Source organism: Agelaius phoeniceus, chromosome 18 (assembly GCF_051311805.1).
Source record: "Agelaius phoeniceus isolate bAgePho1 chromosome 18, bAgePho1.hap1, whole genome shotgun sequence".
Lineage (NCBI taxonomy): Eukaryota > Metazoa > Chordata > Aves > Passeriformes > Icteridae > Agelaius > Agelaius phoeniceus.
Genome location: NC_135282.1, coordinates 2954809 through 2973377, shown reverse-complemented (window position 1 = coordinate 2973377; position 18569 = coordinate 2954809). Strand labels below are relative to the sequence as shown.

The window sequence follows — 18569 nt, the reverse complement described above, 5'->3', positions numbered from 1 at the left end:
CAAATGAAAGCTTTGGTCACTGCAACATCCTTTTTACCTTCAAAATTCTTTCTATTACTTTAAATATCCAAGCACTGCTGTAACAGGTCTCTATAATGATGCTGGCCTTCAGTTAAGGATGGGGTATGTTGTGTGAAACATCTACCTGTTCGCAAAGGAATGCTGCTCTGTTAGCATGTCCTCAGCCCCATTCTCCCTCTCCCAGGCTGTTGTTCAGCCATCCGTTCCTTTCTATTCATTCCTTTACTAAGTAGGGATGGATTTAAACAGATGCTAAAATGCTCTGCTGAGCTGTGGTCTAATTAGAAGCTGAGGGTGCCTCTGGAGACAGGGAATCGAGGGAGCTTGCAGGTCCCACAAGGCAACCTGGCACTGGTTTATACATGTGAGAGACTTGTCTGCTCTTTGTGTGCCATTTGTAGATTGCTTTTGATACAAAACCTCTATAAATAGAATTCAGCAAAAAAATTTACACCAATAAGTGCGTGTTCGTTAAGACTTTCCAAGCTAGCAAAGTAAATAAAATGTGATATCTTCAGATCAGTGCATGTGTCTCAAATCCTCCTTCAGGTAGAACTTGGAGGAGCAGCATCACACATGTAACTCAAATAACCACCAGTGTTTACAACAGTTTGTGGTGGCCCTGGAGCTGAACAGCCTTGTCACAGGATGAAGAAATGAGTTGTGTTCTCACAGACACCAAAGTGCTGTTCCAGGGGCAGACAGGCCTGGCTCGCAGTGAGTTGTTGGCTTGGTTCAGTTCACTGTGGTGGGGAAAAAAAAAAATCCGAGCCCACCCCTCATACCCTTGGTGTTCCACCGGGGCTGGGACCGGGCAAGGGTGCGACGAGGGAAGTGTTGTCGCTTGCTTTGGTGCCAGTGTGGTCTGAGAATGTGATTTGCAGGCACTTCACAAACTCTCCGGTGCATGGCAGAAAACTGGCTTCTGTTATCTCGGCTGTTGTTTGTGTGTGTGACTGACTCGGACCGTAACCCCCTCGGGGCAGGAGCCGGGCCTTTCATGTGCGTTTGAAGTGCGCGGGGTGTGGTGAGCACGGTGTGTGACGAGTTGGTTCGTTCCCCCGGGCTGGGAGCGCTCGGTACCGCTCCCCAGGACGGGCACGGGGCGAAGGTTGGTCCCAGCAGGGCACGGGCACCGGGCCCGCTCCGGCCGGTTCCGAGCGGCCTTCCACGGGCAGGGCTGCTCCGGTACTGGGGTTCTGCGGGGAGCCGGGGCTCGCATCCCTAACGGGGGAGCGGGGTCATCCTTGAGGGAAGCCGGGTTCTTCCCCGCAGGAGCAGCCAGGGCTCACCCCTAGGGAAGCCGGGGCCCTCCGTGAGGAGATGCTGGGGCTCATCCCTCATCGCCGCGGGGCAGCCGGGCCCTCCCCCAGCGGCGGGGCCGGGCGCTGCCCGGTGAGGCGAGGGTGGGGGCGGCAGCCGGGCCGGTGCCTGCCGGGTGACAATGGTTTCTTTTGTCTTGCGGCGCAATTCGTGGCTTCCAGTTGCAGGGCCCCAGTGTGGGAGCGCTGTCGGTGCGGGCCGAGGCGCCCCGAGGTAGCCTTTGTTCCCCGCTCGCAGGCCCGGCAGAAGGGCCCCCGCGGTGCCGGGATGCTGCCGGGGGCCGCTCGCCCCCGACACCCGGAGCGCCGCTCCCGCCCGGGGATGGGGAGCCAGGCCCGCGCCTTTCCCCGCGCTGGCACTTGCAGTTGGCTCATGGGTCTGTGGTATTCGGTTTCAGGCTCGGGGATTTCAACCAGCCGGCGCTGCTCCTGGGAGGAAGGAAGAGTGAGCTATACTTTTCTCATTGGCCCGAACAAAAAACAGAAGCCTCTGCTGGGGTTTGGGAGTGGTTTATGGGCTGAGCTCAGTGGCAGGGGAGCCCTCGCAATGCCAGAGGGAATAGAGCCGTATGGTGCGCGGTGCCTATTGCGGGGGAGAAGGAGCTGAGCTCAGGGTAACGCTGCTGCTGCTGCTGCTGCTGCCTGTGCGTCCGCTCGCGTCTCGCCGGGCCCATGTGCATGAACGCTGCCGCTGCCTGCCCTGCCCGCCGCTGCCTTCGCATCCCGGCGCGGCTCTCGCTGTCTTTGTTTCTCTGTTTGCTTGCGGGTTTGTAGCGATGCGTGGCGAGTGCATTGTGGGTTTGCCTGGGAGTGTGGGCTCTGCGCTGGTTTATGGAGCGGTGTCTGTGTTGTTCCTGTGTTACCAGCTCGCTGTGTTTGCTTAGTGGTTTAGCTTCATTTGTATCATCTCCCTCTCTTTTTTTGGATCTCTGTGTTTGTTCTTCCTCGTGAGTTTGCAGGTTACTCCATATTTCTTCGCATCATTTCTCTAAGAAATTTCCCCAGATGTTTGTGGGGTTTTTCTGGTTTGGTTTTTTTTTTTTTCTTTTTTTTTTTGGGTGGGTGGGGGGGGTGGGAGGGGGAAGTTCCCCTTTTTTCCACATCATAAATCCGTCCTCCAAAATAACAATACATTAACTGGACAAATTTCAGGCTTGTGGAGAACACAAACCAAACTCTTCAGTCGGGAAGAGAAGCTCCCCCCAAACGATTACAAGCAGCTGCGTGTTTTAAAACCCTGACTGAGGCTGTGCAGGGAGATAAAGTGGAGTGTGCAGGGGTTGGATGTGGTAGCAGTTGTGAAAATATTCAACTTGGGGCATCTTTTGGGTTGCTTGTGTTTTCAGGGTGTAACTCTGGTCAGGCTGTCTCCCCATGCCTGATGTGGGGTTGTGTTCTGGAGCCACTGTACCTGTCCTGGCCCAGAGCGCTGTGGCCACAGCACACACTGGGATGTATTTCCTAGATTTCTTTTAACGCGGATGCTGTGTTAGGGATTTTCCCCCCCTTTTCTCATTTATTTATTTTTTCCCACCGTTGTTACGGAAAACCCTGAAAAGTTGAGCGGTTCCCCAAATTAGCAGCTGTTGGTGATGAGAAGCCACCGGCTGGGGCTGGAGCCGAGCGGTGCCTGAGATTAGCAGTGGCATGGAGTGTGCTGGGACCATGTGACTGCGGTGTACATTGGAAGAGGAAGCTGTAGAGGTCAATGCAAAGGCATTGTGCCAGACTCTGGCAACCAGGGAGAGAGCTGGAGGGCGGAAGATCCTCCCGCAGGCTCCTGAGCCGGCCGGGAGCTGTTGGGCTTGGACAAAAGCAGGCCTGGGAGATTAACAGCATAAATTAAGGCATGGCTTGTTTGTGGATGGAAAGAAAAACACTTTATTTTTCCAAGTGCTTTGCAGGTTTTTATTAATCGCCCTAAGTGACTCTTTCACTAAAATCACCTTTATTGGAGTGGAAATTGTGTTTAGAGGAGTTTCAAGAAAACAGAGGGGAAAACGAGGAAAAACAAGGAAAAGAAAGAGTTGCGTGTTCACAGTTATACCTGCTTTGGTGTTTTCTCACAAAACTAAATTTTAAGCGCTTTGGTTTGACAGGATTCAATCCTGTTATTACCACTCTGAACATAAACAGTTTGCCTGCTTCAGGTTTAGATTATTGCCTACTGAGGAACAGCTAAAACCAGCTAATGCCCAGGCCATGTTTGCTCTTCCAGAATATCTTAATTCAGGGGGTGATTGTTGATAGGTTGCACTGTCTAGAAATTTGTTGTTGTTAGTGTGATGTATTTTAATATCTGGCCTTCTGGAAACTGAAAATAATTGACTCCATAAGGATTTGAATTTTTTACTTTAAAACAACATGAACCTCTAACACTCAGCACTGCTTACAAGCTGAGAATTTCTATGCTGATTTTTTTTTTCCTAATGAGCAATAATTATTCAATCTGTGACTTTTTGCAGTTTGGCTGGAAGAAAGGCAACTTCCTTTCTGGGCTTCTTTTATTGTTTTTAAATTCTATCTGACTTGTAATCAACAACATCTTGGTAGAGAAAACATAAAAGGAGAATTTTTAAAAAAAAGTGTTTGGGAGGGAAGGACTCATATTTTGAAATGGAGCATATTGAGAGTGTAGACAGCTTCTTGGCTAGCTGTGATTTTTGAAGCATCTGAAATACCCCAGGGGCAGCAAAAGCTTCTTCCTGCTTCTGAAGGATTAAAAAAAAAAAAATTTAAAAAATTCCAGAGTGGGCAAGAGGAGAGATGTGTAATTGCACAAGGAGAGGTTTTAATTGTGAGATGAAGGCGCAGGACCTTTTTTGAAGCCCACAAATTGACTGTCTTCATGACAGCATTGCGTATCATTCTGTCAACTCCGGCTCGGGATGTGGTTGCTAGGCAGCGGCTCTTATGGACCCAGAGTGGCTGTGATTTGCCAGCCTTCTGCAGACACATGGTAAGGTCCTTCCCAGCCTATCATCTACAGGGACTTCTGCACGCCGGCTGCATACTGCTGAGCTTCTCCTACCTGAATGTGAGCAGAAAAAGACACACTTAAATCAAACCTTTTTTTTTTTTTTTTTTTTTTTTTTTTAATATCCTTTCGTTTTGGTTTTTTTTTTTTTTTTTTAACAAATCCCCTTCCGGTAGTGTTTCCATAACTCCCCTTAAAAACCAAACCAAACCAAACCAAAAAAAAAAAAAAAAAAAAAAAGCCATGAAACGGAGACCGGAACAAGGAAAAGAGGTTAGTGGGTTAAGTGGTGTGTGTTTCCTGCGTTTGCAAAGGTGCCTACAGTGAGGAGGGCGGCTGTGATTCGGCCATTAGTTACAGATGGTGGCTGCAGGCTGGAGATTCCTGCAGCCAGACCACAGCTCTTGTGTCTTTTCCAGCAATGCAGACTTTAAACTGCTCAAATCCTGTATCAAGACGGCGTAAAGAACAGTGGATTTGATAGTTAGTGTGGCTGCCAGCTGGGTCCTTTATGTATTTTGATGCAGAATGCCTAGAAATGTGAACAAAAAGGAGTTAGTTTACCAAATGAGGTTTCTGTCCCCTAATCCTTGCAAAAATGGCATGAGTGGCAAGTAGGTAAAGAGCATTCAGGAGGATTTATAAGCAAATTGGATTTTTCAAAACTTTGCAGCAATTTGTGTACAACTTCTGCTGAAGGTTGTGTCTCTGAAGTGATGAAGGAGAGCATTAAACAGATCACCCCAGGGACTGGCAGTGCCATAGGAAATATTTCTGAACAGCCTAACTTTTAATGTTTTTCTATTCCCTAACTCTGGAAGCTTTAATTCCTCTTGTATGAACAGCAAACTCAGACATGGAGAGATGTGTTTTTCACCAGAAACCTCATTACCTTCATGAGACAAATTCCTGTACTGTAAATGCAGAAACTTAATTGGTGGAAGCAGCATTGCACAGGCAGTTAACCTCTGCAAATTAAGATGTGAAAAATACTGTTTCAGACTGATTCATTTTTGTCCTTCACTCTACTTGCAGGTACTGTTTGATGAGTGTGAAAGGATGCTTCACTGATTTTCATATTGATTTTGGTGGCACTTCAGTGTGGTATCACGTTTTCCGTGGGGGGAAGGTAGGTGAACCTTTTCTGATATTTGGTTTTATTTCTCTATGCCTCTTAGAGTGGAGGGGTTGCTTTCTTTTCTTTTTTCTCCCTTTCTTTTTCTCTTAATTTTTTTTTTTTCCTTGAGGGGATCAGCCAGTGATCAGACTGTTTCAGCAGCTTTGTTGATACACACAGAGTTTACTGAACTAGAAGGACACCAGTCACTGTTATGAAACAAACAAGTGATTTATTTGAAATACCAAATGTGTTATTTGCTGGTGCTGGTGCTTTTAGGCTCACTGTTGCTGTGGTCCAGAAGCATCTTGCAGTGAGATGTGGCTGTGTGTACCCTTGCTGGGTCAGAGTGCCCTCACAAGTCTCTGTAGCTAAAGCTTCTGTTCCTTTTAGAGATTCCACGTTTCCTTGGTGTGGACAGCACAATAAGACAGAACTGAAACATTAAAGGACACAGAAGCCTTAAAATACACAGCATGTGGAGCTGTGTTGCCATCTTTCCTGGTTTAGGATGTTTTTCCCAGTTGTAGTGTGGCCAGTGTGTGGTGGGAGCTGAAGTCAGTCAGTGGTACAGCTCCTGTTCCTCTCTGTACCAACACTGCTCTGAGCTGCAGGTAAACCACAGGCAGCTTCTGAGTAAGATATTTCTGGAAGAGAGATGACAAGTGACAGTTACCCAGGCTCTTCCAGCACGTGGGCTAATTGCTGCTGCTGTCTGTGTGTGCCTCTGTGTACAGCACCTGGAAAACAAGTGTTTCATGCAGAAAGCAGCTCATTTGCCTAACACACTGGAGCCTTGGTGGAGTCTCTCAGCTGTTTCTTTTTGTTGACTGTTGGTAATAATTAAATCTTCATTTTTGTTTTTAGATCTTCTGGCTGATTCCACCTACTCTGCAGAATCTAGAACTTTATGAAGAATGGGTTCTCTCAGGAAAGCAAAGTGATATCTTTCTGGGAGACAGGGTGGAACGATGCCAAAGAATTGAGCTGAAGCAAGGCTACACCTTCTTCATTCCTTCAGGTATCCCTGTTAACTAACCTGGAATGGCTGGGATTGTGCTTTACTAACAGTTCTGTGGAAAACAATTCTTCACACCTAAACCCCATACTGACCTCTTTATTTGCTGTGGCAGAAGAAAGGCCAGGGACTAAATGTGCTTCATTTTCCAGAAATTAAGACTGATGGGAAATGTACTGTGAGGAGGTGTTTGTGGTGATCATGTGTGTGTACTGGGAGAAAGGAGAGAGGAGCTGGGCCTCTGGAGCTGTCAGTTCACCCCTTCTCACCAGAGCTGCACTGAGTGCTGCTGGTAGCTTTCTGGGAAAGACAGTTTCCTCTCTTTGTGATCTCTTCTGGCAGGTTTCACCTGCAGTTCAGGAACTTGCTTCTTTGCCTGTATCTGTAGCCAGAGGTGGTCTTGGTGGAACTCGAGAGAGATGGGAGAGCAGGTGCTGGGCTCCCTCAGGTTGCTTCTTGGGGAAACAGTTTCATTGTTCTAACTGTTCAGATGGTGCTGAATCTGGACATCTTCCAGCAGCCCAGGCACCCTCAGTTTTACACTGCTGCCCACCTCAGTGGCTGTGTTGCATGGTCCAGGCTCATCTTGCAAAGCCACCAAATAGTTGTTGCTTTGAAGGCTGATGCTTCAGCCCTGTCTGCTCCTGCCTAAATTGGATTAAGGATGGTGGAATGTGTAACAACCCTCATTTAAGATTATATCAGACTTTGCTTTCTGTGACTAGTATGGGACTGTAAGTTTGTTTATAATAATTTAAGACATTGCCTCTGTCTGTTGGATCTTACCAGGGAAATAAATATAGGTAGACTTTCTACATGACAGAAAGGCAGACTGGTAGTTTATCAGCTCTGGAATTAATTACTCTGTGGAGATAGGATTATTATTTTTTAACCCTAGAAACAGAGAGAATGCAGGTCATGCAGAGACAGGGACAATGTTCTTCTCATCTGGGGAGTGGTGTTAGGATCAATTGAAGGCCACAAATGTGCACATTTGTAAGTATTTGGTAAGAATCAGACAGGCAAAATGACTTTGAGGGTGTAGGAGTTCATCTGTTAGAGGAATTAGATCTTGCCTTGAAACAGGTCAGAATGTGCTGTTACTGTTTGAACTGGGTGTTTGAGTGTGGCTGTGCTGTTTGCTTAGATCCCATTACTGCATCTTCTATTTATCTCCATCCTCCTGTGAAAAGCCTCCTACAAGTAAGACTTTCTGTGTGTCAGTTTAGTCATGTTCAGCAGCTGGAACACTGCAGGGTGTGGGAGCTTGGACAGGACACAGCTGTAACATGGTGGCTGACACAAAGTGATTCCAAATGGGTTTTTGACTGTAGTTTCTGTTTTCTTAGGAAAGCCCCAAGTACAGAAATCCCAATACCTCAGACATTTTAGGCTCCATGCCAGATTTGAAAAGCATTTATGAATAATTTCTCTGTAAGCACCTCATAGATTCATGGATTTTTGCTCTGCTGTATGTTGTGTGGAAAACTTATTTGCAAATCTCTTATTTGTGTGAAAGGGCATTATTTCTGCCTTTGTTTTAAGAGTATGGAAATGCCTAATTAAAGGCTGTTCCAGGTCAGTGAATTGAGCACAGCTGTGTAAAACAGGTCAATTCCTGTGACCTCTTTGCTCTGGTTTGTGCACATATCATGTTAGTTAATGTTTGAAAGTGGTTTTTATGTGCTTTAGAAGTGTTCTTAGTGTTTAGATTCTGTTTATGGATGTCTGTAAAACCAGCGTGTCCTGTATTTTCAATTGAGCCTGATAAACCCTTGACCAGCCTCAACTCATCCATGAGGAAATACCTTCTAATTACAGGTTTGCTCACAGAAAGTGTAGAGGAATTAGTGCTCAGCTGGGCTGTGAATGGGGAACATTTCAGCAAGGGACCTTTCCCATAAAATCTCCTGCTCTGCTTCTGCTTTCAAGTAATTTCTGGGAGTAGTCCTGGAAATGCTGTTGTACCTTAGCACTGTGAGGGTGAAGTAGGTAGAGAAGACTGTAAGAGGACAAGTGAGGGGCTGAAATCACAGTGTGCTGGGAAATGGAAGGTTTGTCTGAGAATCTGGGATCAGCAGTAGATCCAGTAAATCCCCAAAAGTACAAACCACTTGGACAAGAATGGGGATCATTCTTAGGGAAGGCATAATTATAGTGCTCACCAGGGCCTCAGGGTATTTTCCTCTCCATCACTGCCATCATCCTTTCAGGATTAAGTTTAAACCAGTAGATTTCTGCTGGTGTTTGTAACCCTGCAGAGCACTGAGAGCACGACCCCAGCTGTGGTATCAAGGAGGAATTGAACTCAGTATCATCAGCACAGTGAGTTCTTATGGGCCAAGGTGCATTTTCCAGCATTTTCTGCAGTGCTGATTTATTCAACATTCCTGTGATCAAACTCCAGACAGGGTGACCTGCTGTCAACTAGATGATGTTCCTTTCTGGTTCCTCTTCAAACTTCTCATGTTGCTGCATGCAATTTCATAACAGTTGTGTTTCACCTGGGAGCTGGCAGTGTTCCACTGAGGAGTAAGCTGTTTGTTTTACTTTATTTTTCTTATGTTCTCTGTACTGCACTTCAGGGCCTTTGGCATGGAAACATGCTGTTAGAGTCTCTCTTAATTATTGTGGTTACCTGAGAGTGCTCCAGAGTTGTTGTCTCCAGTCAAATGCAGAAATAATGACCTTTCTCAGATGAATGTTTTTGGGAAGGAGAATGGACAGAAAGAGATGTTCTGTGTGGACTGCAGGCAGCTATTTGCAGGGATTCAGAGTGTTTCAGATGCTGTCTCAGTGGTTATCAGTGGCATTTTGCCTATTAGGAGTGTGTGGTCCTAGGTCACCTCTGCTGTGCCAGTGAGAGTTTGATGGATTATTGTGTGATGGGGCCAGAAGGTGGCACAGAGCCCTTGCAGCAGGAGAATGACAGGCTATTAAATTCTGGCTGGTACATTTTTTGCAGGGTGTTGTGCTAGGGCTGCAGAGCTGCCTGGCTGGTTTTGGTTGCTGTTTAGCTTTTCCCATTCTGGGAGCTTCCACTGACATTAATGGAATCTCTGTGCCTGGAACCTCAGGGACCACATGAAGAAGATTGTGGAGGGGATCAAAGGGGAGAGGCTTTTTGCTCTGAGTGTCTGCTTTCAGATGGAAGGTGACAGCATGATGCTGGATTTTTGATTCTGTACCTAATGCCAAGGTCTGCCTCGTTCTTAAAAACAATTTAAGCTTGAGAGTTGCTGTATTACTTGTACTACTGGGACAGAATTAGTAAATACTTAACTTTAAAAATGTAAACATGGTATTTCCTTGATAGATTTGGTTGTGGCCACTGTTATGATGCAGTCATTCGTCTTTTGAGATTTGATTTGCTGGCAGTGCCCACTCTCAGGTTATCTCTTTAGTCACTTTTTATTTTTGAGACATATATATTTCATCTTTTCCACCCCAAGTTGCTGTAGAATTGCTGGAAAATGTGTGGCAACTTCTATATCACAAGGCAAAAATATCAGTTCAGTTACTAATGGAAACAGAAGCACCATGGTTTTGGCTTGGAGCTTGTAGGCTGTTTGCCCCATAGCTTTATAAGTTAATATTCTTTTTCATTATTCTCAGATGGATGATTGCATCCTTGAGTAGGAATTTGCAGCCCACTGAAATCTTCTAACAAGTTTGCAATGTTTAATAATACTTGTTTTATAAAATTCAAAAGATAATGAGATCATATCTTTCTTTTAACTGTTCAGAAAAAGTGTTTGTTACTGTTAATTTTACCTTCTTGATTTACTAGAGATGATAACATCTAAATATTCAAGTGTATCTTAGGAGTGGTGGAATAATTCATAACTGTAAATCAGCTGAGAGCATTTCTGAGTCTCCTGAAGAGAATTCCTGCTCAGTCTTGGCTTGGCTTCATACACTGGGATTGTTTTGGGAAGGAAAAAGCACTTATTGATCGCCAGGAGCTGAAATAAAAACCCTCAACTTCAGAAAAACCTTAAGTGGATGGTCTTCTTATTGAGGCTTGACATGAGGGCTGTGAGCAGCGACTGCAGTGTCTGTGCTCCCAAATCCATTTATCCCACGTGGCTGAGCCTGTGCTGGGCAGGACTGGGCAGGAGCTGCTTCCACCTCGTGTCACTGGCACTGCTTGGGAAATAAATGGTCACCCACAGGCAAGAATGTTCCTGCTTCATGGCTGTCCTCAGAGCCACACAGTCAATGTCCTCCTCTCATCTGTAGGATTCAGTTGTAGCTTTAGGTAATATTTACCAGGTGCTTTTGTTTGTGGCTTTCAGACAAAAATTAACGATTTCTCCTTCCACTGACTTACGACTTTTTCAGTCCTTATTCGAGTTGCTCTGATATTATTCCAGTGCTTTTTTTTAGCATTAAGGATAAAGTGAAACTTTTGGCATTTTTCTCCATTTTTGAGACAATTCCCAAGAGGTGAGGTGTTGTCTCCTGGCTCACATGAAGCCATGAAGCACAGAGGGTTGTGCAGCAGCAGCAGGGTTTGTGTGAGCAGCACAGAGCAGCCACTGAGGAGAGAACTGATGAACTCACCCCAGAGGTGTCGGTACTGGGGGCTGTGTGGGAAGTTTGTGCTGTGAGAGCTGGCAGTCAGACACACAGGAGCAGACATGACAGGCTGTTCAGCACAGGTGACATGATCTGAAATGTCAACAGACCTGCAGTGCATCCAGCAAAACGTAACAGCACAGGTGAAGGTGAGGCAGGGGTGTGGTGGATGACATTAAAACAAATCCCTTGGCTGTGCTTTTGTCTTCACCACACGTGCAGCACCTCCTGCTCTGGAGGTTTGTCTTCCCCTTTAAAAACCGTGGTAATTGGGGAGCTGACAAGATGGGTGTTTTTGTTTGCAAATGGTCACAATGAACATTCATCCTCCTCCTTTATTTCTGAGTCGTGCTGTAGCTAAGCTGTGGGAATGGATTGAATGTGCCATCCAAGCTTCTCTTTCCTCAGAGCTCATTTCCACAATACATTACCCTGATGGAAACTGTTTCCTGTTTTCTGCTCATCTCTCTTTCCTCCTACTTCTACTTTTGTGGTGCTGACCTCCAGTTTTTCTGCATACACAGCCTGGTTAGTATTAGAACAAGAGATTTTCATGTTGGGTTTTTTTTCCTCTGTAACATCTGTGCCAGTCTTGCTGGGATTTTGTACCTTGTCAGTTTTCCCATCTTTTTTGTCTAACCTTGTCCTGTGTCCCTGGAATCCACCTCTTGGTGCTCGTGTCTCTGCAGTTCCAATTATGCACGTACGTTCCTCAGGCAAGTGGAAGCTATTTTGGGATGCAGTGTGACTGAAATGCTGCACAGCTGAGTGACCAAAATCTATTTTCTGTGCAGGTGACTCCTCTGACAGGGCTGTGTCCTGCAGAGGGGCTTGGCTGGATGCTGCCTGTGGGAGCACATGGACTGCAGGAAATCTGGGATTCCCCAGGACCGAGCTGTGTGAGGGGAGGCACCCACAGGCATCATCTGTGCCTTTCTCAGAGCCATGCCTGGAAATCATCCCTGCCTTGGCAGGGGTAGGAACTTGACTTCCCAGGACTTTATATCATGACTTTGTTGCTTGGTCTCTCGTTTATTTTTCTTTTCCCAATCCTGATGGATTTTATTGCTGTGTTTTAATGGGTTTTGCTACTGACAACTGTGTCATTAACAGCAATATTTTCAATCTTGTTATTAGAAATACTTGCAGCTTGAAGGACCTAGTGTTCAGTTAATTCAGCAGCTGGGAGATGAAGGTACTAATTGCTGGTTGTAAGATGTTTAGTCCTGGGTTATAAATGCAAGTAGGGAATTAAAGACCTTCTCCACAGAACCAGAGGTTGTTTCAGATACTTTACAGAAGATTTTCAGTTTGCACTGTACCAGCTCTGCAAGAATGGATGCTTGAAACAATATTTGTGTTCATTATTCTTTCTGTGCAGGGTTTGTCATGTCTGGAACACCATTTGTTAGAGCATTGGCTCAAGCCAGTGATAGATCCTTCCACATTTCTCCCAAAAATACTGGGACTACTACCAAGAAAGTCTAGCAGTTATTAACACAAAAACCCTTGGCATCTCATAGGGGTAGAGAAGTCAAGGAAGGTGTGTTGAGAGACCCAAAGACCAGGAAACAATGAAACCAGCTGCACTCCAGTGTGAAATGTTCACTGAAGAAATACAGTTTGTAGGAGAAGGCTACTGTGTGGTTTCAGTGGAAGCACCCACTCAAAGAACAACTGCATTGATGGGGTTTAATTTTGTTGATTATTAAATGAAGGGATATCTCCTTTTAACCTTTCAAATAGGACAAGAATCAGCTCAGTTATTCCTATTAATCAAATTGTAAATATTTGATAGCAAATTGTATTTTGAATGATGTTGATAATGTCACTAAAATAACAGCTGCAGTAAGGTTGGACAGTGACACCTGTGCTGAGAGAACTGCTGTGGGAAGGGTGCTGAGGACTCCTCAGTGTTCTGCTGGTGACTGCCTGGCTCTCAGCTGTCTTCTGCCACCCCTCACTTGTAGGACCATGAAAGTCATTTCACTTTTTCAAGTTTCAGTTTGTTTATCTCTAAACCTGACAATAAAGTGGGTTGTCATGCAAACTAACCCTGTGTTTCAGCACCCAGCCAATGAGTTGGCTTTGGGGACCCAGATTTGCCTCAGCATTTGGATTCCACTCTTCCCCCCAGCCACAGAAATCTCTGTTTACCCAGTGGAAGCAGTGGCCCCAATTTCCTTGACCTTGGATCTGTTTTCCTTCCCAAAGATGAGGATGAGGATCATGTATTTTTGTAGTAGTTTGCTCTTAGTACAGACTGAGGTATTTCATGTGAGGTGCTGAACTACTTCAGCTGTGAAGTATTTATAGTGTTGAGGTGTGTAGTTGCCACCCTACCCTTACATTAAAAAAAATCCTCTCTAGTTGATTGTTCTTGATTTGGAAGTAATAAACAGGCTGGATCTCTGTAACTGAAATTATGCTAACCAGAGAAGGAAAGATGGAATAATTCTGAGGGCTGCCAGAGCCACGAGCCACCTGCTGGTTTTATGTACATCACATTTAGTGTGTGGAGTCAGACCTGTGAGCTGACTGAAACCTGGAACAGGTGCCCAGAGGGGCTGTGGAGTCTTCATCCCAGGAGATGCCATGGAGCCATCTGGACACAGTTCTGTGCAGCTGCCTCTAGATGGTCTTGGGGGCTGGACCTCCAGAGGTCCCCTCCAGCCTCAACCATTCTGTGACTCTGAAATTCAGGAAAATGTATCCAGAGGGATAGGCTTGTGTTTCCAGGGAGAAAATTCCAGTGCTGATTTCTCTTCCTTCCTATCACTCTCCTACCAGCCTGCCCTTAAATGAGAGCCCCAGTCCTGCCATCTGCTGTGGCTCAAGGACTTCCCAGACAGAGCTTTGCAGGCCTTTATGGTTGAAAAATTGTTGTGGAGGAGCACTTTTGTGGCTGCTGGCTGGAAAACCCTCTAGGCTGAATGGCATTTTCCTGCTCCCTCACTGATCTGGAAGTGAGGGAAAGCTGCCACAGCTTTAATGGAAAGTACTGCACAGTCAGGAGAAAATTGACTGCCCCCCATGTTGCTTTGCTGTCTGCTGGTTTATAAATTGTAATGCTTTTCATTAAAAAGAAGAGGGAAAAAAGTGTCAGGTCTCTGTGGGTCCCAGATCATTAGCAGGATCAATTCCTTTTTCACTGCAGAGATCAGAGGCTACAGTCTTGCATAGCCAGAGCTTCAGCTCCTGACAGACCAAGCAAACAATGCAGAGGCAGAGGAGCTGGTGTGTGGCTGTCTGAATTGCTGTGCCTGGATTTCCGTTGTGATAGAAGATTCTTTGGAGCCTGTGAAATTAATTCAGTGCCTTGTAGGATTGGGTCAGAACAGTCTCATCAGCTCCACTACCAGAAATGTTAAATCCCTTCACTTGAGGCTTGCAGTGAAAACAATTTCTTGGTTACTTCAGGAAGTTGATTGTAGGTGATGAAACTTTCATCCCTGAAGGAGGACTGGTAATAATTTGAAATCTTTTACCTCTGAAGGTGTGTTGTGGTGCAGTGTGAAGGAAGTTTGGTGTGCCTCAGTCCAGTTCCACAGCCCTTGGCCCACCACCACTGCTGAGATGGTTTGCAGCCATGCTGGAGGTGCCAGTCTGAGAGCCAAGTGTATGGAACAGACTGAGTTTACTTCTTAGTCATGGACATGGTTGAGTCACAAACTTGCATGTGCTCAGTAAACACTGTAAGTGTTGGGGGAATAAATAGAACTGATTTACTGAGGGTTGTAAGACTGCACGTCACAAGGTGCCCTTCTGCTGTGACTAGTCCTGAAGTGTGGCTGTGAGCATCCCATTTAACCTTTCACTGCTTTAACCTCTCATCCCCAGCACAGTGGGATTCAGAGGGTTGTTAACATTTGATTTGAAATTGCTCTTTAATGCTACCTAGCACGAGGCATTCTCAGTTCTCTGCTTTCCCTCTCTAGGGTGGATACACGCGGTTTATACTCCAGTAGATTCTCTGGTGTTTGGTGGAAATATCCTGCATAGCTTTAATGTTCCCATGCAGCTTCGCATCTATGAAATTGAGGACAGAACAAGGGTAAGGATTCTTGATTCTCTTTTTAACTGAGCAGTTCTTTGTGGCTGTGATCTGTCATAGTCTCTCCCTCGTATTCCCTTCTGACAAACAACAACTGACGGGATCTCCGTGTCAGAGTCGTTGAAACAAGAGGTAAACATGAAGTAATGAGACTTTCAAATGTTGGTTATTTTTAGTGGGATTTACTCATGTGCTTCCCACAGATGTGTCCCTTCTGTGTCTTTTGTCTGCCTGTTAAACTTCCATAAAACACCTTCCCTTTTGCACAAAAACACATTGCACTTTACAGACCTTTGTACCAGTATTTCTGGTAACCCTCTGCTCGTCAGCTCTCTGTGCACACCTGGGGTGGATGATCCTGCAGAATTGATGGCACTGGGCTGGTTCTGCTGCCCACAGCTGAATTGACAAAGCTGTGCAGAAGTTGTGTATGAAATGACATCCTCTGTAATTAATTGGCAGTCACTACTGTGACTTGATACCATGCAAGATTTCTTGGAACAGAGAGGCTGGGCTGGGACATTGATCTGAACATTGTGATGTTCATCTGCCTGTAGCACCTACCTGAGGGACAGGCTGGGGGAGTTACTGTGCCACCTCTTTGTTGGGGGTGACAGTTTTATCCTTGGTTAATGAACAGGGCACCTGCTCATCATATCCACTGAGTTTCAAAAAGCAGCAGGACCTGAAGGAAGTGACTCTGTTTTATTAGGCTGTTAAATAACCTGTGCAAGGCTGTTGTGGCATTCTGATATAAAAATGGACCAGAGGGATGTGCAATCCAGATGGGGACTGTTTGGGAGGCCTCACTTTGAGGCAGTGCTGATAAACCACTGACACAGGTGCCAGCTCTGGTGTTAATGGCAGGAAATTTAAATTTTTCTTCACTGAAAAGTCTAAAATAGTGTGTTGTGGGCATCAGTGCAGATCACTGTTGTTCACCCCTACAAGAGGGCACAAATCTTGCTCCAAGTTGGCTTTTACCCCAAATTGCTTTCTTTGCAGTGGAGTACATAGGCCTGGAGCAAATACAAATAAAACAAATGTTTTAAGTACATCTCTGCCTCAGTGGGAGTGAGGTGTCCTCCCCTCAGACTCCCTGGCTTCCCAGCTGGTACAAGGCCTGGTGATCTTCACTCTAAAAAACACTGGTGGGAGCAGTGGGTTTCCTGGAGTGACTTTAATGAAGAGAAGCAGAAAAATGAATTCTTAGTGGAAGAGAGATGAAGAAAAAAATTGAAATTTAGGGGGAATTAGAACAGAGGAGTGTGGCAGAGAGAGGAAGTAGAGACCAGAGTGGATTCAGCCTCGCTTTGAACAGGTGAGGGTGTCAAGTGTCTTGAGAAAGCACAGAGGGACTTGGACAGGAAAGTTTTGGTGACAGGAGCAGGAAGGGGCTCACCTGGCAGAGGCACAGGAAGGTTTCCACAGGGACTGTAAATAAGAACCAGCAGTAGATGCTGGGAGTTCACTGCAGGTGTGGTGTTGCTGGGAAGGATGTTTGCACAGGGAGCTCACTTGGAGAATGGAGAAGGGGAGACTGGGAGGGAGGATCAATGCCAGAAATGAGTGATTTCCATTGAAGTCTTTGGGGAAGATGGGCAGGAAATGCTCTTTTTCCCTTAAGTTGTATAAAAATGGACATTTTGATCACACAGGACTTGAGCTACCCAAGATCACACAACTTGGGTTGTAGCTGCTCAGTTGTGCTTCAAGGCCCTTCTCCTTGGGAAGCTGGGTGCAGCTTTGATTTTCTAAGCTTTTTATGCCAGCAGGCAAAACTCCTTATAACAGCCAAATATTTTGGTAACTTCTATGAACTAACCAGCCAGTTACACTGAAATGCCTTTTAAAATTTACTGCCACACTGATCCTGTGAGGAGGCTGTGGGAGTTGGGTACCTGCATCTTGAAAAATGTCCTGTCACCATTAATTGGGAAAGGGATACTGCAACATTTGGAAATCCCAAATCAGACCTTTGCTCTTTTCATTTTTTGTTTAAATTTTCTTTGAAGTCTGTGTAGTTCTTTATAATTTTCCTTGCAAAAATATTGGAGTGCTTTGAAAAAGCCAGCAGCCCAGAATATCCAGGACTTCACAGAAGCAATTTCAGCTCTTGGATGTTGCTGTGTGCTGGCAACGTGTTATGCACAGGCTGTACCTGTGCTCACAAACTTGTGCTCGTGGGCAGATGTATAAAATCAGAACTGTGTGAACAGTTGAAGAATAGCAAGACTTTCTGCACAGAAACAAAACAGAAGCTGTGCAGCTAAGGCATACAGAAGTTTGATAAAAGGCAGGAAAATCAATACTGTGATTTAGAAATAATAACATTCCCCCCCAACTAAAAATATCGTGCAGGAATCTTGAAAGGGAAATGCTTTCAAAACAGGATTCTGGTGTGTACTACATTATTTGCTTTGTCAATCAAATTTTGTCATTTCTCTGTTGAGATAATTCCATTCATACACTGGCTGGTCTGGCAGACTCAGTACAGTGCAGTTCACCCAAATTTGCCAGTGTGAGCATACTGCAAATGAGTTTCTCATCAGTATTGATCTTTCCATTGTGTATGGCATAGAAGTAAATTACATGATGTGATTGACAAAGTAATTTGCTACACTCAAATCAAAGTGTAATACAGGTGTGCTTCCTCTCTTCATTTTGCACAGAGCAATTTTATGGAGGTTTCACTGTGTTTAAACCTGCTATGTAATGTTTAATCATCTTTGATTGCTGATATTCAAAGTCATTTTTATGCTAGGTGTAGTTGTTATTGTTTTAGCTCAGACAAGAATAAATACAGGGTTGAAATGGTAATGCTGATTTACAGCCTGATAAAATTGCCTAGTTTATATACTTGTCATGCTTATTCTAGCTTAATTCCTCATACCCCTGGGAGACTTTTTAAGAGGGTTGTAGCCATTTAAAAATAGTTTTAAGGAGTAATAAAAAACATGTCTATTGTTGGAAACAGCTCCTAATGTGCAATTGAGGTAAACAAATATTCTCCAGCCTTCCAGTTCGTAGAGACTCTCATTTTGCAGCCTGGCTTTCCTGGAGGCCAATTAACAGCCAGTCAAACAGGCCAAGCTGTTTAGCTCTCTGCAAGCCCAGCTTGAGGAACTGCAGAGCAGGATGCCATGCAGGGATTCATCATTTGGCACAGGGGTGATACAGCTCTCAGTACTGAAGAGGAAGAATGTGTCAAACCTAACCCCAATTAATCTAAATTTAACTGCTTTAAAATACTGGAACATGGTGGGAACAAGGGCACTCTGAATATACACGTAAGGTGGTCACTCACAGATGATGGTGTTTGCTATTCACTTGGTTTTCTGGAATGTAAGATAATATATTAAGTGGCTAGCTTAATTATTTTGTAAATAGTCATAAATTGCTTTTCAATATTGTGATTAGATTGATTAAACACAAGTGGAGTTTGTAATGATTTTAATGGGCATTGTGGAAGAGATTAT

At 45.0% G+C, this 18569-nt stretch overlaps 1 protein-coding gene across 8 annotated transcripts in view; it reads left to right on the top strand.

Annotated features, from left to right (window-relative positions):
- KDM2B (lysine demethylase 2B) overlaps window positions 1-18569 on the top strand; it is a 103726-nt gene that overhangs the window by 29531 nt on the left and 55626 nt on the right. For 3 of the 8 annotated variants that reach the window (XM_054645618.2, XM_077187821.1, XM_077187822.1), the window contains exons 7-9: window positions 5356-5449; window positions 6305-6458; window positions 14975-15090. In XM_054645618.2, coding sequence (XP_054501593.1) covers window positions 5356-5449; window positions 6305-6458; window positions 14975-15090 — 364 coding nt within the window. Of the gene's footprint in view, window positions 1-1645; window positions 1789-1811; window positions 1988-3647; window positions 4381-4458; window positions 4594-5355; window positions 5450-6304; window positions 6459-14974; window positions 15091-18569 lie in introns of those variants that run through there. The other 5 variants (XM_077187826.1, XM_077187824.1, XM_077187827.1 and 2 more) reach the window with 5 other exon arrangements.